The following is a 22,513-nucleotide window of genomic DNA, read 5'->3' on the forward strand; positions in this document are numbered from 1 at the left end:
GGGCCTCTCCTAGCTAGGAGAGAGAAGGAGTCCTCTTAGCCTAGTCCCCAGCTCCACTTCCCCTTCCTTTCCTGGACTCCCTACAGCCTGGGCCAGGGAAGCCCTCTGGGTTCCAGGAAGCTGTGTCCACCCTGGGCTATGGGGCCAGTTGGAAGGGTCACAATGATGGGAAGCATGTGAGAGGCGGACATCCAATTCTGAAGACATAGAAGAGGAAGTGGGGGCTGGGGATAAGAGGAGAGCCTGGCCTGGCATGTGTGGGCATTCCTCAGAAACGTTTGCCTGTTGACACTGGCCCCTTGGAGAAGTCCCAGGATGCTCAGCTCCTCAGAGGGTCCTTCCTCCCCTATTTATTCTCTTTTCTATTTATGTGTGTTGCCCAGGACCCTCAGTGAACAGATGATAGAGGGCATCTCTCCCAGGTGACCCTTCTTTCCTGTCCCAGGAGGGTAGACAATTCCCTTTGGGATGGGGCTCCTATACCTCCCTCAGGTCCCCACTCCCACCAGCACCAATATCTGCCTCTGAGGACATTGGCAGCACATAGAAAGCCGGGCTGGTGCCCGGGATGGGGGGCAGGTACTCCCCACCTCCCTGCCTCCCCCTACTGCTCCTCATCCCTCCTTCTCTCTTTATTACTGTTTTTGTACTTGATGCCTTCTCTGTGAGCAGTGGCTCTGTTGGAAGGAGGGAGTCAGGAGCCTGGTGGGAAGCCTTTCCCAGAGAGTTGGCTTTAGGGGCTTTATTTAAAGAGTGTGTGAAGATGGAGCAAGAGCAGGACTGCACCTCTGTCTTTGGGAGATGATGTCCATTGCTGTGTGATGGCTTGGAAATTAATTTATTAAATTAAAGTCAAATTGGAATTTATAAACTGGACAACTGGTTATCTTTTGAAAAGTGAATGGGCAGAGACAGGTGCCCAGATAATGAGGTGTAGTAGACAACACGGATATTGGGTCTGCTATGAAGTTCCTGTAGGGAGGAGGGAACGTGTAGAGAGAGGAGAGGAGAGCAGAGTCCTAAAAGGGTGAAGTTGCAGCAAAAAAAGTCAATCAGGAAAAAAAGGTCAATCCACTGGTGGAGGACTCTTCATTCCCCTTTCTCAAATAGGCTACTCCTTCAGAACATGAACTTTGGATTTAGACTGCCTAGATTTGAGGCCCAGTTCTACTATTGACCTGTGTGACCATGAGCCAGTTATATAACCTCAGAGTGCCTCAGTTTTCCCGTCAGTATAATGGGATATGTAATAATAATAGCTATTATAAGTCAGGCTGAAGAAGTGCTAACTCTTGCCTCAGATTGGGGAAGGGGGAAGTCTTTTACAAGGGTTTCAACAGAAGTAGAAGTTTCAGGAAGTTATAAAGCCAACCCTATGTCCCTGGTTCCTGTTCTCTGGGACCTTCTACAGGACTTGATCTGGGTAAGCTGTTGCAGAATATCAGAGCACTGAAGCAGGGACAGACAACCTGAGGGTATCACAAATACACCACGTGACCTTGAGCAGAAGACTTCTTTACAGACCTCAACTTCCTGATCTCTAAAGCAAAGTGTGGTCACTTCCAGCCTTGCCATTCTGATTTACCTACATCACAGGGGGGTCAAGGCAGCATGGTCCATGCTCCTGTATACAGTAGTCACAGAATGTGGGATATCTGGAAAAAGGAGCTGAGTGGATATTTGGATGATTTTTATATCATGATATGATCAACAGCCTAGGTCATAAAAACTCAAGATTTACCAAGATATTTCCTCTGATCTAAGAAATGCAAATCTTATTAGTTCACAGAGGAGCAGTTTGTTTACCAGTATGATAATGTTATAGGACAGGGAGAGGGGCAGCCCAAGCCCCGCAAACCTGCCTATTCTAAATGGGTTCTGCCATCCGCCGCATCAACACAAAACATATGAGACTTTAATGGGAAGGAACTTTAATAAAACTAGGAAACAATACAGGTAAGGCAAAGAGTCTAGTTTCTAAATGAAGCACCCAAAGTTACCCGTCCCCTCGTGGGTAAAACTCCATCCATATGGGATCGGCCCAGAACAAGGCCCCAAAGCCTGCTACAAGTCTAAAGCATCTTCCAGTGGGGACCCACAGAAAAGGGTCACAAACAACCGGACAAGCCCGGAAGGAAAAGAGCAAAATCAACATCAAGATAAAAGCTGCCATTGTCACCTCCCCACGGGTCTCACCCACATCTGTGTCACCCAGTTCACGACCAAAAGACAAGCACAGTTTCTTCACGTGTCTCTAGGCTCCATGCGCCTCTTCCAGGTCTCCTAGCTCCATCCTGCTTCCTTCCTTCCTCAGTCTCTTCTGCAGCTTCTCCTCTTCCTGCTCAGCTCCACCCTTCCTTGGGTGGGGCAGGGAACCTCCCCCTTTCCTGGGGACCATCCTGTTACAATAAGACTGTAGAACACACGGAACTCGAGAAATTTTACAAGAAACTTTTGTTGACAGGAGAGCCGGTATTCAGAATCCCGTTGGAACTGTGGAGTGAGTGGGTAGTAACTGAAAGTCTTCTACGCTTCCCAGATTGCAAAGGAATCTCATATTTTAGAGAAGAGCTTAATCACATTTCAAAAATAGGGACTTTTAAAATGAATGCAAAAGAAAGACAAGATATAATTTCATCAACTTGATCCATTTTACACTTTCAGAAGACATCTATATGCTTTTTATAAGTGTGAATTATGCTTTAGGTTTTTTGTGGCGGCTTTTAAATAACAAATCTAAGGATGTGTCTGAGTTATGCAGCCAAAATTGGGGCTTGTTTTCAAGAGAAACAGATTGAGATGGAAGTAAACTATTCTAGACACTGCCTCAAATTTGGGAAACATGTATGGCTCCTAGAACTAGCCTGAGATTTTTTGCTGTGTAAAAATTGAGTCTACACAGCTCTTTGAACTTTTTATGAAATTGCTAAATGAAAGCCAAGAGTCATTTTAAGTGGTGTAATCTGGATTAAAATTAGGTTGGCATTTTCATAAAGTATTACTATAATCATGCGTTTTTGAGTGAATAAAGTTGATAAAATATATTTTGGGATGCTTTTAAGTTATATTTTAAGACGCTTATTTTAAAATGGTGACAAAGTTATAATTCACTGTTTACAACAAACCATACACATATTTCTGATTTCACTATGACTTTGCTGTTTTTAATGGCATTTTTAAAGCTCACTTTATATTGACCATTTAATGTGCTTCGATTATACAAATTATATATGCTTATTTTTAGTTTAAAAAATACAGAAAAATACAATAAAATATGTATCAGTTTTAATGAACTTTACCAAGGTACAAAATTTATTTTATAAATATGACTTGAACACTTCTTGAGTTCCTGGACTAAAGTGACAGGTTTATAAAGGTGAAGATCACAGACATTGCCTTCCCTGACTAAACTGAGTCAGATACAGACAAAACAGGCAAATACAATAGGAGATCCAGCTGTAAAGGGGAAACACAGGAAAAGGTCACCAAAAAAAGACTTTTTGGAAAAAGAAGCATCTTCACCGAGAATAGAAGAACAAGTAGGGATCAGGCAAAATATGTGGAGGAGCGAGACGATTGTTCTGGGCAAAGAAAGTGCAAGGTCTGAGAGGTAAAAGCAACTCCGTGTGGTGGAGAAAATAAGGAAACTTGTGTTTTGAGGACTTGAGGTGGAAGACTCAAGATACATAGAAGAATGCCTGGCCCAGATGCTGAAGGGTCTAGAAAGCCTCAGTAAGGTTTCGGGGCCTTTCCCGGACAAGATGTCCATGAGTGTTTAAAGCAAGGTAGTGGTTTGTAAAGATCACTTTGAGTGCTCCGTGGAGAAGGTTTGGAGGGAGGCAAGAGTGCCCGCAGTGGAACTGTTATAGGACAGGGGGAGGGGCAGCCCAAGCCCCGCAAACCTGCCTATTCTAAATGGGTTTTGTCATCCGCCGCATCAACACAAAACATATGAGACTTTAATGGGAAGGAACTTTAATAAAACTAGGAAACAATACAGATAAGGCAAAGAGTCTAGTTTCTAAATGAAGCACCCAAAGTTACCCATCCCCTCGTGGGTAAAAGTCCATCCAAATGGGATTGGCCCAGAGCAAGGCCCCAAAGCCTGCCACAAGTCTAAAGCATCTTCCAGTGGGGACCCACAGAAAAGGGTCAGAAACAACCAGATAAGCCCGGAAGGAAAAGCGCAAAATCAACATCAAGATAAAAGCTGCCATTGTCACCGCCCCATGGGTCTCACCCACATCTGTGTCACCCAGCCCACGACCAAAAGACAAGCGGTTTCTTCACGTGTCTCTAGGCTCCACGCGCCTCCTCCAGGTCTCCTGGCTCCATCCTGCTTCCTTCCTCAGTCTCTTCTGCTGCTTCTTTTTTTTCTGCTCAGCTCCACCCTCCCTTGGGGCAGGGAACCTCCCCCTTTCCTGGGGACCACCCTGTTACAGAACCAGTTTGGTTAGTGTAAAAATCGGATTTAGACTTAATGAACTGGAGAGGGGGCTGAGAAGATTAAGAAGGGGGATAAACTTGAGAAATCCCTTGCTTAAGGATGAAGAATCCGAGGAATTGGCCATGAATTGGAAGTGAGGTGTGAGAGAAGAATCCGGAATAATGGCCGAGTTCTGACTTGAAGGAGTGAATGAATGATGTGGTTGTTCACTGAGCCTGGGAACAAGGAAGGCAGAGATCTGGGGAAAGAGATGGTGAATACAGATGTTTAAAAGATAATAAGATAAAGAGGGCGAAGATAGAGGCAAACCCCCCAGTTTCGGCTTAGCAGGGCTCAGGCACCTCCTCCCGCCCGCTGCCCACGAGCCCAGCTAGAGCAGAGAGAGCCGCGTGGGCCGGGAGACCCCCTCGGCGCCCAGGCCGAGCGCTGCGCATGCCCAATGGGCGCCGCGTGCCGAGCCTGCGCGGTCGGTGCCATCCGTCGCCTCGAGGGATTCCTGCTTGCGCCGCGCTCCGCGCCCCGCCGCCCCGCCTGCGTTACCTTTCCCCGCAGCCCGCCGCCCCTCACTCCCGCCCCTTCCGTGTTTTGGTCGCGCACGGGTTTCGTCAGTGTCGGCGGCCATTGGCTGGCGGCGGGATCTGAAGGCGGTGATTGGCTGGCGCTCGCCGTCGCTCAAGCGCTTCCCGGAGGTGCCTCGAGGTGGGAGGAGAGCAGAAGAGACTCGGGAGCCGAGGGAAGGTAAGCTGGGGCTCTGCGCTGGGCTCGGCAGCGTTGGGGTGCGCTCTGGGTGGGGTGCCGGGGCCAGGCGCTTCCCCAGTCGCCTCGGGGAGGCGTCCTCGAGCAGCTCTGTTGCGCCGGCGGCCCTTGGCCGCTCACCCCTGCCCGAGCCTTCGCTGCTGCTGAGACCTGATCCTCACCACACCTTAGGGGAAGGATTCTGGGAAGCCGGCGGGGTTTTGAGGGCGAGGTTTATACCCCCTCTGGGCGGGGGGTGGTCTCCGAATTCTACATGGCCGTCCTGGGCCTGGGCCTGGGCCTGACCCCGCTTAGGACAAGCCTTCCCTGCCTCGCCTCCCGCTGCAGTTTCTCACTGTGCTGATCTTTCTCCTCGGACGCTTTGTCTTGGTCCTTCGCTTCACTCGTCAGCCTTAGCTCTTCGATCAAATTGTGAGTCCTCAGGGGGTTCAGAACCTGGGTCCTTCCTTTGCCAGGATACCATTCGGGGTCCATTCGATGTCTTGCATTACAATACACTTAACGTATTTGCTGATAACTTCTTACCTGGCGGAAAGAAGTGTTAGGAATCTTTTGTTGGCTGCATCTGTAGAATTCATGCTTAGACGTTCTAATCCTGTGGAGCAAGGAAAGGAATTGCTATCACATGCTGTATTCTAGCTATGTGTTATGCCCAATTTTTACACACCCATCATCTAGTTTAGTCCATAAATCAATTCGTTGAGCTCGTGGTAATTATCCTACAAGGGAAACTGAAGCTTCAGTAACTTGCCTAAGGTTACCTAGCTATATAGTAAACTTTGGAGCTTTTTAACCGGAACTCTTGACTCCATCACAGGTTACTGTGATACTAATACCCCATTTTATCTCTCACTCTCCCGCACTTCTGACTGTACCCAGTGCTTGTATAGATAAATAAATCTTTAAAAAAAAATGCCCCATTTTATATTTAAGGAAACAGTTTCACATAAGCTAGTGATTTGCACAAAAATAAGTGGTACAGATTTATTTCAACATTAAAAGCCCCTAGTAGGTGTGGGCTGACTCTGCAGGTAGAACTGAATAGGGCACAGGCCGAGCTTTTTAAGAGCTCACATCTTAATAAAAGCTGACAGAATAATTACTAAAACCTGTTTTGGGTATTTTGAATACTGTAAAACTATGATATCTGGGGAGTGAATTAGATATAGACAGGTAAAGCAGGCAGATGTAGGAGGAAGATGGAGCCAAACTCCCTGCTTTGAATTCTCTCTCCATCACTTTCTTTTTTTTTTTAAAGATTTATTTATTTATTTATACAAGCACTGGGTACAGTCAGAAGCGCGGGAGGGCGAGAGAATTCACCAGAGCCAGAGCAGGGAGCAGAGCAGGCAGAAGGACCGAAGTACACTGCTGAGGGGAGCAGCGGGCGGCAGGAGAGGTCTGCGCGCCATGTGGGACCCTCCTCCTGTGGCCGGGGAGCAACCGGGGATCGAACTGGCGCCGCAGAGGCCCCGGGCAGCTTTGCAACCCAGCGCTTAACCGCTGCGCCACCGGGGAGGCCCTCTCTCCATCACTTTCTAGCTTTGTGATCTTTGGCAAATTACTTAACTGATTTGTGCCCATTTCATCTGTCAAATTGAGATAGTAGTAGTACCTACCTCAATAGAGTTGTTACATTTTGTACATTTACATGCATAACATTTCTTGTCTCTTATGACCCTTAGAATAATGTGTAGCTACAGTAGATATTTAAGTATTGTGATATTATTCTAGGCAGAGCAAAATCACTGAGACAGGAACTTGAACCCAGCCAGCCTTAGAACCAAGAGGCAGGAGCAGTCTGAGGGGCGGGATCGTTTAGGAAGACTTCCTGGAATGTGATCATATCCTGGCATTTATGGAGTGACTGGAGAGTACAAAGCCCTGTGCTAATGCTGGGAATGAGAGGTGAAGCCATGATGGTCCCTGCCCCAGAAGCTTCTAGTCTAGGGAAGACATACATTTCCTTCCATAGTAACAAGTGCTGTAGTGAAAGTGTAAGAGTGCTGTAGGCACTGGAAGGGACATGTTCTAGATGTAATTGGATGAATAGGTAAGGGCTTGCCATGGAGAGGACATTTGGTCTTGAAGGGTGAGTGGAATGCAGATAAAACCAGGGAAGCAGCCTAATATGGAAGAGGATATCTTTGGATTGGAATCAGGGTGCTCTTAGGCCAAATGAAATGAAGTTTGGAGAGGGCTCACCACAGGTCTGACACACAGTGGGTCCTCAGTGTGTGCTATTTTCCTTACCTAGCCCGTGGAGGAATGAGCTGAGGCCAGTTGGAAAAAAGCCTTGCACAGGATAGTGGATTTTGTAGAGAGGTAGAGAGTCAGAAGAGGTTTGGGCTGATATGTCTGATTTAGGAAGGCTTTCCCTGCTTCAAAAGTTTAATAGTATTTAACACTTCCTACTAATAGGGCTTTGCTGTTAGTCTGTGAGCAGCCCAGCAATCCAAGTGCTCCCCAGAGTACCCTAGGTGACTGGGTTAAAAAGGGGTTTCTTTGGTAATCACTTAAGTTTAGTGGGCTCTTTACTTGTAGGCGTGAAGGGATTTTATGCATTTTGTGTTTTTTTCCTTGGTATTTAGCAGAGGCCTTTTTCAGAGCTCTCGCCTATGTCAGGTAGGACAAAGAGAGTAATGCTCCACTCCCTTGCAGAGTCCACCCTGGTGAGAGCAGCAGGAATCAGTAAGAATCCTCCAGGAGGTGATACTTAAAGGCAGAGTTGAGGCCTCTTCATGTCCTCTTTCCCCTCTGCTTTTACTAGTTGTATCATCTGAAATTCTGTGTTTTAAGAGTGTAACTGTTATTCTTCCTCAAACTCACTCCTGGACCTGCTCACACTGGGGGGCTAGGGTAAAAGACAGATTTTTAAGCTTAACCCCAGTCTTCCCAAATCTAATCCTGGAGGGAAGGGGCTGGAGAACTCAGCATTTGCATCCATATTAAAGATAGAAAATCTTCAGTTTTATTCAGCTTTCTGTAGCAAGTATTTATTGCTTGCCTAAGCATGCCTAGGGCTATGTACACGCGGGGTGCAATGTTCGTGGACAGATTGGGCCTCATGTTCAAATTTTAGTTCAGAGGATGTTAAGGGAGTGGTGGAGTAGGTTAGGCAAAGGCAGATTATATGGCACTTTGAAAGTCAAGTGGGAGGGTTAATAACATGATGTAATAAGAAGCAAGGAGCTTCTTGGCTCATCTGCAGGTGGTTTAGAGAGTATACAGACTTTGGGCAGTGCCTTTCTAGATGCGATGTTGGCTGTTTCATGAATCATTTATTAAGGTCAATTTTAGTCTAAAAAAAGAAAAAAATACTAAAGAATATGGACTTTGGAGTTAGCCTGACCTGACCCCCACCACTGTTGTGTGGCCTTGGGCAATCCAGTTCACCTTTCCAAACCTCAAGTCCTTATCTATAAATGAGGTTACAGATAGTGCTTACCTCAGAGGGTGGTATCGGTAATTAAATGACAGTGTAAACAAAGTGCTTACTGTGGTGCTTGACCTATAGTGAGTATGAAGTTAAAATCAAAAGTTTGTGTTGCCCCCAATCTGAAGATGAGGATGTTCAGGAGAAGAAGGGTTAAGTTACTTGGCCAAGATCATATAGCCAATAAATGGTGGACAGAGGAGCCTGGATTAGAGCTCTGGTCCTTTGACTCTGAGCATTGCTCTGCCTCCCTTGGGTGTCATTGCTTCTTGGGGTGGGACTCTGGAGCTTTATGTGAAAATGTCTGTTAAAGTTCTTAGTTCAATGCCAGGTACATGTTCAATAATGATAGCTTTTGTTCTCCCTCTTGAGAACACCAGACAACTTTCATCCTTATTGAAAAAGCGCAGACGGGCCTCCTTGGTGGTGCAAGGGGTTAAGACGCAACCTATGATGCTATCCACAGCCACTGCAGCACGAGTTCGATCCCCCGCCAGGAAGCTACCCACCATGGCACAGTAGACCTCTCCTGACTCTCCTTCTGCTCCCCTCAGCAGTGTATTTCAGTCAATCTGCCTATTCTATTCCCCACTCTGTCTCTGGTGAATCTTCTCACCCCCCCACACCTCTGGCCTGTACCCCAGTTCTTGTGTGCATAAATAAATAAATCTTTTTTTTTTTTTTTTTTTTTGTGGGACCCTCGCCGGTGGCCGGGGAACGAACCGGCGCTGCAGAGGCTGCGGGCAGCCTCGCAGCCTAGCGCTCAACCACTGCGCCACCAGGGGAGACCCAAATAAATAAATCTTTAAAAAAAGAAAAGAAAAAGCACAGACTTCCTCCCAGGTCACTGGAAAAATGCCTGCTGGTTTTAGGCAGGCTGCCTGCCCAGTATTCCCCTCCCCGCCAATACCTGACTGGCTGTACTTGGGGGAGTCTTTGCAGCTGTTGATTTCTTCCTCTTCTAAGGTGAAGGCTATGCCGCCTCCAGGGAAAGTTCCCCGAAAGGAGGATGGGAAAGTTCCCCGAAAGGAGGACCTGGAGCTCCAGTGTGAGTGGGGGTCCTGCTCCTATGTGTGCTGGGCCATGGAGGAGTTCTGCGAGCACGTCACTCAGCACCTGCAGCAGCACCTGCACAGCTCCTCCGGGGAGGAGGATGAGGAGGATGACCCTCTAGGTAAGGGGTAGGGTGGGAAGCAGAGCTCAAGGGGAGGCAGAAAATGTGACTTCCCTTTCCCCGGAGGGAGAAGGCAGTTTAGGAGAATGGTGATTTATTTTCCTAATTATGTTTGTTTGGTTTTTAAACCCATTGTGGAAAACACATTCAACAAGGAGGGAAAGGAGGACCTGTGGTTTCCTAGGAGGAGAAAGAGGGAGGCAGCGTCTACTTCACAGAAACTCGGAGCCAGAGTAGCGTGTCCCAGCCAGGCCTGCCCTCTCTGTTTCTGGCACTGGAATCCGCACACCATTCCCTCTGCCTGAACCATGCTTGTCCTCCATGTAGTTCACAAATACACTGCACATCTCAAAGCAAGGACACATCCAATATGTCCCTGCTGTGTTAATTACTCTGTTAATTCTTTTATATTACTAGCTCTCCAACTGTGGTACTTATGATTGGTTGCAGTTTTATATTTATACATGAGATTACTTGATTAATCATTTTTTCTTCCTGATTGAAAGTTGTTTCAGGGACATAGACTGGGACTCTTTTTACTTGTCCTGTCCCCATGACTGGTACACTATGGGTGGTCACTAAATCCTGGTATTTGCTTAATGAACTTCTGATAATTTGGTGTGAGCCCAGCCTCCTCATTGCTTAAAAGTACCACAGGTAGAAGGTGAACTAAGCTTGGAAAGTATCAGATTCTTTCTTCTAAACCCCTTTCTACAGAGGAAGAATTCTCCTGCTTGTGGCAAGAGTGTGGCTTTTGTTCTCTGGACAGTTCTGCTGACCTCGTCCGCCATGTCTACTTCCACTGCTACCACACAAAGCTGAAGCAATGGGGGCAGCAGGCCCTGCAGAGCCAGGCAGACCTCAGCCCCTGCATCTTGGACCTCCAGAGCCGTAACATCATCCCTGACATCCCCGACCACTTCCTATGTCTGTGGGAACATTGCGAGGTCAGCAGGCAGTGCTGGTAGTAGGGCTTGAAGCAAGTTGGGAATTTTAACTACAGGTGCCTTGACCCTTTCAGGGATGTCTTACATTCCTGAGGTTCCTGCTGGAATCTGTCTAAAAATTTCCCTTCCCCGCCAAGTAAATTTGAGAGAGCCAAAAAGCCCCTTTGGGACACATAAGGGTAAAAGTCCCTCATCACCCTCAGCCCTTACCCCAAGTTGCTCCTGGCACAGAGTTCCTTCGACAATCCTGAGTGGTTCTACCGGCACGTGGAAGCACACAGCCTGTGCTGTGAATACCAAGCAGTTGGCAAGGACAACCATGTGGTGCTGTGTGGCTGGAAAGGTAGGACCCTTCCTTAATTTCTGGTCTGTAAAGAACCCCTCGGGTTGATGAGGGGCCAGTGCAGCTAGGGATGGAACCAGTCCTGCAGGGTAAGGTTGGCTGCTGGCTGGAGAGATGTGGGGGTACTGTGCCTATCTGGGGATTGGCAGCTGGAGCCTGACCTAGCCTTCCATCGCAGGCTGTACCTGCACTTTTAAGGACCGCTGTAAGCTTCGAGAGCACCTCCGCAGCCACACCCAAGAGAAGGTGGTGGCCTGCCCCACCTGTGGGGGCATGTTTGCCAACAACACCAAGTTCTTTGATCATATCCGTCGCCAGACCTCATTGGATCGTAAGCAATTGAAGAAGGGCGCATGGGTGCAGATTGACCTTGGTGGGGGCAGGAAGGGTTGGGGGCATTTTTCCAGGGGATTGGGCCACTGAGGTATCCATACCTTGGCTATGTCTACTTTTTGACTCAGTCATCTGCTACAGTCTCTGCTGATTTAGATTCATTAGGCATTATTATTCAGTGCTTACTGTGTACCCCATCAGTTATCTCAGTGATTCCTCACAGCAGCCCCATGAGGTAGGCATCTTATCCCCCTTTTTGCAGATGAGGAATCTGAGGCTCAGAGAGGTTAAATCACTTACCTGAGATCACACAGCTAGTAAGTGGTGAAACTGGGATTCTAACTCAGGTTCTTGACTCCAAGTCCCATGCTCTTTCCACAAAACTTTGTTCACCCATAGCTCCCTAAGCTCCCCTTTTCTCATTGGGTGGTTCCCTTCTGCCTGGGATGGTCCTCCTCTCCTGGGCTTGCTCTTTTCTCTGCCTCTCTGCCATCTCCCACAGCCCATCTTTTTCTTCTGCCTGGCCTGCTCCAGAGCAACGCTTCCAGTGCTCTCACTGTTCCAAGAGGTTTGCTACGGAGCGGCTGTTGCGGGACCATATGCGTAACCATGGTGAGTAGCCGACTGCCCCCCCCCCCGCCCTCCACGGTTCCCTGATACTCAGATCACAGGCTCCTCTCTGCTCCTCTTAGTGAATCACTATAAGTGCCCTCTGTGTGACATGACCTGTCCACTGCCATCCTCCCTCCGCAACCACATGCGCTTTCGCCACAGCGAGGACCGGCCCTTTAAATGTGACTATTGTGACTACAGGTAAGGGTAAGCCAGGGCCTGAAATCAGAGAACTCATAATCCAGGGTCCCCCCCCCCCCCCCATGCCCTCCGTACCCTCCTGACTTCTCCTGCAGCTGCAAGAATCTGATTGACCTCCGCAAGCACCTGGATACACATAGCAAAGAGCCAGCCTACAGGTGTGATTTTGAGAACTGTGACTTCAGTGCCCGATCCCTCTCCTCTATCAAGTCCCACTACCGAAAAGTGCATGAAGTAAGTGGAGCAGGTCGTGGGACAGGGCTCACTGAAGTGTGGGGGAGCCCAGGGTGACGAGCTCACTCTGCTTCCCCTCCCCATTAGGGAGACTCAGAGCCAAGGTACAAATGTCATGTGTGTGACAAATGCTTCACAAGGGGCAACAACCTCACTGTCCATCTTCGCAAGAAACACCAGTTCAAGTGGCCCTCGGGGCACCCCCGCTTTCGGTATGTCTCTTTTCTCCCTGCTAGATTCACACACACTATTGTCCCATTACCTGTTCAGCAAGTTAGAAACCCTGAATTTGATGACACTTTGATGTCCACCATTTCCCTTTAGGCTCAAAGAACCCTGAGAATAATGGTGGGGCAGAGGTGATTTTTCTGGTGTTTGAATCCAGAGCTGGGTGATACACTCAATAAATGCCAGAACTAGAACTGCAGCTCCATGGCCTTCTCATAACCTTTGACTCCTACCCTCTCCAGTGCAGTTGTCTGTCTGTCTCTCTGGCTTGGGTTTCTACACACAATTTTCCATTTTTAGTAATGATCCTGTTCTTGTCTTTTCTTCTACACATTCCATTAGAAACCTTTTTGTTTGAAACTCCCATCCTTTAGGATACTAGGGCTTTCTCATAATTTGTCCCTTACCTTGCAAGTCTCCAGGCCACTTCTACATCTCCCTGCCCATGTATGCTGCCCTTTGTGCTCATTCACCAGGTACAAGGAGCATGAAGATGGCTACATGCGGCTACAGCTGGTTCGCTATGAGAGTGTAGAGCTGACACAGCAGCTGCTGCGGCAACCACAGGGGGAGTCGGGCCTGGGAGCTTCCCTGAATGAGAGCAGCCTGCAGGGCATCATTCTAGAAACAGTTCCAGGGGAACCAGGACCCCAGGAAGAGGCTGAAGAGGAAGAAGAGGGCGGGGGTAGTGAGGGGACAGCCCTCTCAGCCTCTCAGGACACCCCCAGCCCTGTGATCCACGTGGTGAATCAGACCAATGCCCAAGGAGAGAGAGAGATTATCTACTATGTGCTATCCGAAACTCCGGGAGAGCCCCCACCAGTCCCTGAGTGCCCCTCAGGGGGCATCATGGAAAAGCTTCAGGGAATACCTGAGGAGCCAGAAGTCCAGATGGCCTGAGAGTTGCAGAATCTGACCATTCCCACCCCAGACCTGGGTGTTTGAGCTCGGCTGGTGGCAGTGCCCCTAGTGGGCAACCCTTGCCAATGGATGCCTTTAGAAGTGGTGCCTAGAGCCTTGTGGTCTACTCTGGACCCAGCTTATATCATTTGGCAGACTCTAGGGACTTCTCTTTCTTGTCCGACAATGTAGGAATCGTGAGGCTTTTGGATTCTTTGAGGGTGACTTGTGAGTGTTTTTGTGGAGGGCACAAGTACCAGACTTAGCCTTGACCCCTTAGACATCTTGAAACTGATAAAAATGCTAAGTTCACTCACATCCATTCCTATCTTTAGGGGACCTTAGGCCCAGGGAGGACATGTCACTGGTCCTTAGAAGGGCCCTTCGTCACAGCCAGCCCAGGCATCAGGAACTAGGCAGCCATTTGCTTCCAAAGGGTTCCTCCTACAATCCCAAGGACTGTCATGGTTATCCTCAGGGACGGGATTGAGTGTGTATATAACAATGATTTTTGGTAATAAAAGAAATGCTTGGACTATTTCTTTCTTCTCACTTATGTTTGAAGACTGTTAACTAGGTATAATGAGGAGATATAGCCGCCCAGAAGAGGCTCGTTAGAATTAAGCTTATTCCCTTTTTAGTGACTGGAGTTTGCTTTTGTTTTTAACTGTTCTCTAGTTCCTCGTCTCATCCTCCTTTGGTGAAACTTCTTTCTTTATCAGAACATCTGCCACCTCCATGTAGGTCCCAGGTGTAGGCTGTGAATGAACAGTAGCAGCACTGTAGAGTGGACAGGAGTGGGGATCACCCAGAAGGTCGTACCTGACCATGGCCACACCCTCTGAGTTCTGATTGCAACTTGGTGCCTCTTGGGTGGGAGTTCTTTGCCTGTGGGGCTGTGGGACTGGAAGGGAAGATGGGGGTGGAGGGCAGATTTGGAAGCCTAGGGAAGGCAGGTACTTGGGCTCCAGGAACTAAGCTGGAAAATTGCATGTCTGGTTGTGCATTTTCTAGGGGGAGGTGTCTGGTTTTCATTAGACTCTCAAAGACATTGAAGCCTCCCCAAATAAGAAATGTTTCTCTAGACCTGTATAGTACCCTCAATTTTATCTGTGCCTCATGTCACTTAATTTTGGGTCTCTTTCCTGCCCCTATGTCGTCTGGATCTATGTCTTTGGTGGTTACTCTATGCTGTTCTTTATTGTGAAGCTACTACCTTCTAGAATCTCTAAGTCTTTTTACATTTTTGAAAAAAGATTTTGCCCAAGCCATGCTTCTTTGTTCTGGATGTATGCAGTTGCCATCTTGGACCTAACATCAGGTCCCCACGTTTGTCCCTGTTCAATTTTGTTTTTTTTAGATTTGGTTCACAGTTGTCTTCAAGTGGTTAGTTTAAAAAAATGAGTAGAACAGGGCCAAAGACAGACCCCGATGACAAGTCACTAGAGACTTTCCTCCTAGTCAAGACCAGATAAAGACTTTTTTAAAAAGATTTTATTTATGCATACAAGAACTGGGGTGTGGGCCAGAGGTGTGGGGGATGAGAGGATTCACCAGAGACAAGAGTGGGGAGCAGAACAGGTGGATCAACTGAAATACACTGCTGAGGGGAGCAGCATGAGAGATGGGAGTGGTCTGCTGCGCTATATGTGAGTTAGCTCCCTGGCTGGGGATCAAACTCAGGCCACAGTGGTGACTGTGTGATAGCGTGATAGTGCTGAGACTTAACCCCTCTGCCACCAGGGGGCACAAGACTAGATAAAGACTTTAAAGATAATAAATTCTGGAGAGACTGTGGTACCCATTCTCCATATATAATGCAAAATGAAATTACTGAACTATGAAGTATTTATAAGGTAGTCTAGTATGATTATACTTTCAAATATACATAAGCTGTTACATTCTGGTCTTAATGTTTTTGTCTTTTGGTACTCTTGTTTTGCTGCTTTTTTAGCTTTCACTTGGGCTGCCCCTTGAGTAATCCGGCATTATAGTAAACCATTATTCCTTGATGGGCCCTATGAAAAGGGCCTTCCCTACCAGTCTTATGCCTATACCAAGTCCCATCACTCTGAATCATGGGAACAGCAGAAAAGGTTCTTGCCTGCTTCCCCCGATTCCAGTTCTCCAACAGGAAAGGATCCGGGGCTCAGCAGTGTGGATTAGATAACTCTGGACTGGGAGTGAGGAATTACTGACTCCAAGTAACCAGCGGTCTGTGGAACGATATTTAAGCCTGGAGGGTGGGTAAGAGCAGATTCCTGGAGGCAGGAAGGTAGCAATACTAATTTGATTGCTTCATCTAGAGTCAGCCTGGGAGTTGGTCTTCATGGTGTCTGAAGATTAAAGGGACACACCAGGAGTGTGGAAACTGATGTTTCTTTTTTCTTACTGAGGCCCAGCCCATAGAGAAGAGCTGAGTGGGAATAAAAGAAATGATTCTCTAAAGATGAAAGAGGGAGGAATGGTCATGGGGCATAAAATCCTTTCTGTAAGATTACAAACTTGTGAATTAGGTGCTCAGTGACTGTTAAATGGATGGATGGATTTTTTTTTTAAGATTTATTTATGCATACAAGAGCTGGGGTATAGGCCAGAGGTGCGGGGGGGTGAGAGGATTCACCAGAGTGGGGAACAGAACAGGTGGATCCACTGAAATATACTGCTGAGGGGAGCAATGGGCAAGTCAGGAGAGGTCTACTTCTCCATGTGGATCACCTCCCTGGCCGGTGATTGAATTCATGCTGCAGTGGCTGCGATTAGCGTCATAGTGCTGTGCCTTAACCCTTTGCACCACCAGGGAGGCCCTAGATGGGTGGATTTTGCTCAAAATTAGGAATCTCATGGTGAATTTTGGAAAAAGCACACCCAATTCATGAACAATAGCAGAGGGAGTTGAAACTGAGAGGAAAGGTAGGGGGAGAGTGTGAATTTTTTTTTTTTTTTTTTTTGCATAAAAGAACTGGGACATATACCAGAGATGCGGGGAGTGAAAGGATTCACTGGAGACAGAGTGAGGAGCAGAACAGGCAGATCTACTGAAATACACTGTTGAGGGGAGCAGCAAGTGAGACAGGAGAGGTCTGCTGTGCCATATGTGGGTTAACTCCTTGGCCGGGGAGATGAAACTCAGGCCATAGCAGTGATAGCACTGAGACTTAACCCTAGGCCACCAGGGAGGCCCAAAGTAATTTTTTTTAAACAACTCCCCCCCCCCTTTGGAAAAATAATTGTTCAGTTCCTTTTCCCATTTAAAATTTTATTTTTCGAAGCACCATTGGTTTACATCTTTATTAGTGTTTTGGAAGTACAGGTTCTTCACCTTTTGGTATAGTCACCATAGCACACCTACCACCAAAGCATTCATATTCCACCATAGTCCATTGTGCTCTGCCCATTTTTTTTTAAAGATTTATTTACTTATGCATGCAAAAGCTGGGGTACAGGCCAGAGATGTGGGGGATCACCAGAGACAGAGTAGGGAACAGAACAGGCAGACTGACTGAAATACACTGCCAAGGGGAGCAGCGGAATGAGACAGGAGAGGTCTGCCTCGCCATGTGGGTTGCTCCCTGGCTGGCTGGGGATTGAATTCGCGATCGAATTCGTGCTGCAGAGGCTGCAGATTGCTTCGTAGTGTGGTGCTTAGCCCCTTGCGCCACCAGGGAGGCCCTCTGCCCATTTTTTAATTGGAATATTTATTTGCTATTGAGTCAAGCCTCCTTTGTTCACCCTTCCATCCCAGATCTAGGTTGCATTCCCCCAAGTGGCCAGCAGAGGGTCCTTTTATTGACAACACTAAAATCCTATTTTTTTTTTTTTAATTTATTTTTATACAAGAGCTGGGGTACAGGCAGAGGCGCAGGAGGGTAAGAGGATTCACTAGAGACAGCAGGGAGCAGAACAGGCAGAAGACCGAAATACATTGCTGAGGGGAGCAGACGGCAAGCCAGGAGATGTCTGCTGCGCCATGTGGGTAGCTCCCTGCTGATAGCTTCATAGGTTGTGTCTTAACCCCCTGTGCCACCAGGGAGGCCCACTGCTACCCTTCTTAACCTGTAGGTCCCTAAAGCTCCTTACCAACTGCTTCTACAAATCCCTGCTTAGAGCAACAGATGTCTTAGATTAGTTCTTGGCACTAGGCTGAGATGGGAATCTAATGCTTCTGCCTTGCTCCTCTTAGGCCAATTATCATCAACCTTACCTGTCTGGGTTGGGGAACCTGCCCCAGATGGAGGCTCTGCTGTGGTGGTGATAGTGGTGAGATCTGGGGCATGGATTAAGAAGGTTCTTAGAGAAGAGAGGATCAATCTCAGGGAATGGAGCAGGTTTACTTTGGTAAAGGGAATAGGGTTCCTCTGGGAAGAAAGTCCATGGTAGAAAACAGGGGGGTGATTTGGAGATAATGAGGTCTAGGCAGAGAAATGAAGGTTCTCTTGAGCAATGGTTCTCAACATGGTCCAAAATGTATGATCATAGTGATCCAGATTAACAGGATCAGCATTACTGGAGACTTATTAGAGATGCAAAGCCTCTGGCCCCCCCCCAGACACTGAATTAGAAATTCTAGAAGAGCGCAGCAATTTGTGTTTTAACAAACCCTGCAGATAATTCTGATGTGTGCTAATGTTTGAGAAACATTGATTTTGAGTAACAAAGTCTGTTCCAGGAGCTAGAGTTAAGGGAATCATGGGAATGGGTATCTTCTAGGATGGGGACAGTGCTAGTGAACCTCTGGAAGATTGGAAAGTTTTACATCGTAGAACAAGACAAAAGTCTGTTCAGGGGAGTAGAAATGAATCTGCTAAAGTAGGAAGGCTACCCAATCAGGGAATGAAGAAGTTTGACATAGTAGATAAAGCCATGGCCTAGAATCCCTACAACCTTGATCCATCATACTTACTCTGTAATCTTATACTTGTACTTAACATTTCCATGTCTGAAATATGGGAGGTTAATAGTGACCTCATCAAGTGGTTGTGGGAACTGGTTAGGCTGTTCAGTAATAGATAATTACTAGTGTATGTTTTCTGTGTGTATGTTCTGGGACTGTAGGACAAAATGAGAGAGATCTGGTTCTTTCCTCAAAGATCACATCTATTTGCTGGCTTCTAAGCACATAGTAGGCATTCAATAGATGTAATGTCCCCTCCTTTGCCAAAAAAGGAAATGGGAAATACTGGGGGAAAGTTCCCTGAATCATGGTAACACTGACCTGGAGAATAAGATGTATCACTTGAGAATAAAAAAAAAAATATTGTTAAGCACTGAATTCAAAACCTGATAGTAACCTTCTGAAGCAGATATGCAAGATTTTTATCAATCCTATTACCTGGATGGGGTTCAGAAAGGTAAAGAAATTTACTTAAGAGTACAGAACTACTAAGAGATAATGACAAGATTAGAATGCCAATATTCTGATACAAGTTAGGACATGGAATTTTTTTTATTTAAAAATTTATTTTTATTTATTTATACAAGCACTGGGTACAGTCAGAAGCGCGGGAGGGTGAGAGAATTCAGCAGAGCCAGAGCGGGGAGCAGAGCAGGCAGAAGGACCGAAGTACACTGCTGAGGGGAGCAGCGGGCGGCAGGAGAGGTCTGTGCGCCATGCGGGACCCTCCTCCTGTGGCCAGGGAGCAGCCCGGGATCGAACTGGCGCTGCAGAGGCTGCGGGCAGCTTCGCAACCCAGAGCTCAACCGCTGCGCCACCAGGGAGACCCAGGACATGGAAGTTTTATTCACAAAATGGGGAGAGGGTGTCCCAGAGGAGAGGCCTGTTCCAGGGAAGAGGTGGCAAGAGTTCATAGGTGAATGGCAAGAGTTCTAACCCAGGCAATGGGGAGATTTATTTATTTATTTATACAAGCACTGGGTACAGTCAGAAGTGCGGGAGGGTGAGAGAATTCACCAGAGTCAGAGCGGAGGCCAGAACAGGCAGACTGAGGAAGGGGAGCAGCTGAGGGGAGCAGCGGGTGGCAGGAGAGGTCTGCGTGCCATGTGGGACCCTCGGTGAACCAGTGCTGCAGAGGTTCCTGGTGGGGGGGGATCGAGGGGTGGGGTTCGGTGGGAGGGGTGGGGATCGAACCGGCGCTGCAGAGGCTGCGGGCAGCTTCGCAACCCAGCGCTCAAACTCTGAGCCACTGCGGAGGCCCAATGGGGAGTGACTTTCACTTTGCCTACCCAGTGGGATCAGCTGGGGAGCTTTTAGAAACACAAATGACTGAATCCACCTTTGAGATTAGATTTCATTGGCTTGGAGTGTCACACAGATCTTTTGAAAGTCACCTAGGTGATGCTCTCAGCCGAGATATGGACCACTGCTCTAGGGTGAAGTGCTCTGTGCAGAAATCTGATAGAAGAGTCAGGAGTGCTGGTCTCTGATGATGGGCAAGTCTAACCTGAGGAATGGCAGTGTGTTCCTAAGAAAGGGGAGGAAATTTTCCTGAGGGCTGGGTACCCATCATTATACTTTTTTTCCCCCCAGAGGGGCAGGTTTATTAGAGAAAAGTCCATTGCTAAATCTTTAGTTGGTCTCTTGGTCATTCGTGGAGATTGAAAGATTGGTTTACCTGTAGGCATCAGATTCCACTATGACTGTTTCACATGACAGCCTATTCTGACTTTAAGCCTATACCATTGATTTTGCCCTCTTGCCGGTTAGACCAGGAAGCGGGGAGGTCCTGGTACTTCCACAGTATGTTCACATCCTAGTCCTCAGTTTCTTTTATCTCTAAAGGGGTTTGCCTGCCTCATAAAGATACTGTGAGGATTAAGTAAGGTAGTGCCCGGCTCATAGTAGTTGCTCAATAAATGCAATTGTGGGGTTGGGAATCTATGGTAGTTTATTAGAGGTTAACTTGGACAATGGAAGTTCTGTCTGGAGAAGAAAATGTTGGTCCTGAGGAATGGAGGTGATGTGGCGCTTAGATCCTGAATCCCCATAAATCTCTCAGTTACAGGGTGAGGCTTGGAAATGTCCTGCAGGGGCCGCCAGCCTCCAGGCTGTGGAGAAGCTGGAGGGGGTTGGGTCAGGCAGGGGAGAGGTTTGACTCATAGTAACCTCAACTGCGGCAGTGAGGCAAAAACTCAGCATAGCCAGCACCGCCAGCAGCCTCCCATCCCGTCCATCTCTGCTATGTGACAGGTGGGAACTTGAAAGCGCAGGTCACGTGTTTCAGCTGGCTAACCTACTTACCCCTTGAAGACTGTCTGAGGCAGGCAGGGACCAAGAGAAATTGCCTGAGAAAGGGGCAGAGCTGGGGAAAGCCCCAAAAGGGCTCTGGGGACCTACATTTGAAGGCTTGTGGGGGTGAGGGAGATAATGCATGTATATATGAGATGTCAAAGGCGGTGTCTGTGAATCCTGGGTATGCCTTGGCACACAGCCTGGCATCATTCATGTATCTGTCTTAAAGACTGGAATTTGCCTGGAAGAAAAAAGATTTCTACAGTCACAGACTCAGCTCTGGGTACCAGTTTAACCTTGGATCTGCCTGCAAGCTTTCCCAAAACAGCCATCTCCTGTGGCCCACCCTTAGAGAGGAAATGTGTGTGTGTGTTGGGGGGCGGGGGTGTTGGGTGGGTGGGTGTGTCCCAAGAGTAGCTTTCAAAGCCTTTTTATTTAGTTTGAGGATCCTCTGGAGGAAGCCTGAGCTCAAGGGTCAGATCTGAAGGAAATGGATGGGGTGGGCAGGTCCGGTACAGAGGGCTATCAGCTTCACAGTCCCTTCAGAGTGATAGAAACTGCAACCCAACTCCCCACCCCCAATCAGCCCCCACCATTGTCTAGTCCGTAACCCAGGGACCCGTCCCTACTGAGTGACTTCAGCTCTAATTTCCCCGCTGCCTTAAGTCAGCCCTTCCCGGCCAACCCCCAGTCTTGGACCCGCTGCTGCACCCGCTCGCTCCGGTCCCCGAGGAGCAGACGCTCGTCTTTTCTTAGCCATCCTCGCCCCCCACGGGCTGCGGGGCCGCGCGGGCCCTTTAAGAACAGCGGCCGCGTCGAGCGGTGCTCGGAGGGGAGCGCAGTCGCCCCGCGGGCTCGGGAGGACCAGAACCGAGGATCGGGCTCGGGGAACCGCGTGTGCGTAGTCAGGCCGAGTCTCCGCGCGCCCCGCGCGCCCCTCCCCAACCTTGTCATCACCTCGGACCTGAGGCCCCGGCTCTCTGCTGCCCGCCCCGCCCGGCCCCGCCCCGGCCCTGGCCGCCGGGACCGGGAGCCGGGACCGGAGCCGCAGCCAGAGGCAGGTAAGAGGCCCGGCGTCCTCATCCCGCCCGAGAGCAGCGCGGAGCATCGCGGCCGCACCGGTGCTGGGGGCACGTCAAGGTGACTAGGCAGGCGGGAGATGGGCGGGGGGTGTGAGGCCCCCTGGGGGGCTTAGTTGGCTTTGGGGTTTGAAGTCCGGGTGTGGTGCGCCCGTCGGGGGAGGGGGCCCCCCCCGGTGTGCCTGGCCCCGGGGCGGGGGCGCGGCGGGAGGGGCCGGACAGAGCCCCGCGCCAGGGGATGGGGCGAGAGGACAAAGCTGCAGGCCCAGAGCCGCCTCCTCCTTCGCTTTCCGGTGGTTCTCCCTGCGCGCGCCCTGCCATCCGGACTTCCTAGCGGGCAGCCTCCGCGGGCCCCTCTTCCAGCCTCCCCGCCCCCCAGCCTTTCAGTCCCTCGGGGCTGCCGGTCTGCGGGGTGAGGAGATTAGACTCGCCGCGGGGAGGAGGGACCCGGGAGGATGTCGAGGACCGGGCTGGGGCCAACCTGGAGGAGAGGTCGGGATGAGCTTTGCTGCCCCGGGAGTGGACAGATGCTCAGGGCGCTGGGAAGTGAGGTGCTCCCAGTAGCGGATCTGCCCTGGGAAGGAGGTGGGAGTGGGGGCGGGGGCAGCATTAGAAAGCGGGGAAGCTTCAAGAC

The 22,513-nt window shown here is 48.9% G+C and overlaps 1 protein-coding gene across 1 annotated transcript; it reads left to right on the plus strand.

Annotated features, from left to right (window-relative positions):
- Nucleotides 1-9,614: 9,614 nt before the first annotated feature.
- HINFP (histone H4 transcription factor) lies at nucleotides 9,615-13,611 on the plus strand (the record flags this gene model as incomplete). Its single annotated transcript, XM_084249845.1, has 9 exons — nucleotides 9,615-9,813; nucleotides 10,531-10,760; nucleotides 10,992-11,103; nucleotides 11,282-11,434; nucleotides 11,971-12,048; nucleotides 12,129-12,249; nucleotides 12,345-12,483; nucleotides 12,571-12,695; nucleotides 13,188-13,611. 9 exons carry the CDS (start codon nucleotides 9,615-9,617, stop codon nucleotides 13,609-13,611), a joined length of 1,581 nt encoding a protein of 526 aa, XP_084105971.1.
- Nucleotides 13,612-22,513: the final 8,902 nt, after the last annotated feature.

This window comes from Talpa europaea (genome assembly GCF_964194135.1).
Source record: "Talpa europaea genome assembly, chromosome: 12".
Classification (NCBI taxonomy): domain Eukaryota; kingdom Metazoa; phylum Chordata; class Mammalia; order Eulipotyphla; family Talpidae; genus Talpa; species Talpa europaea.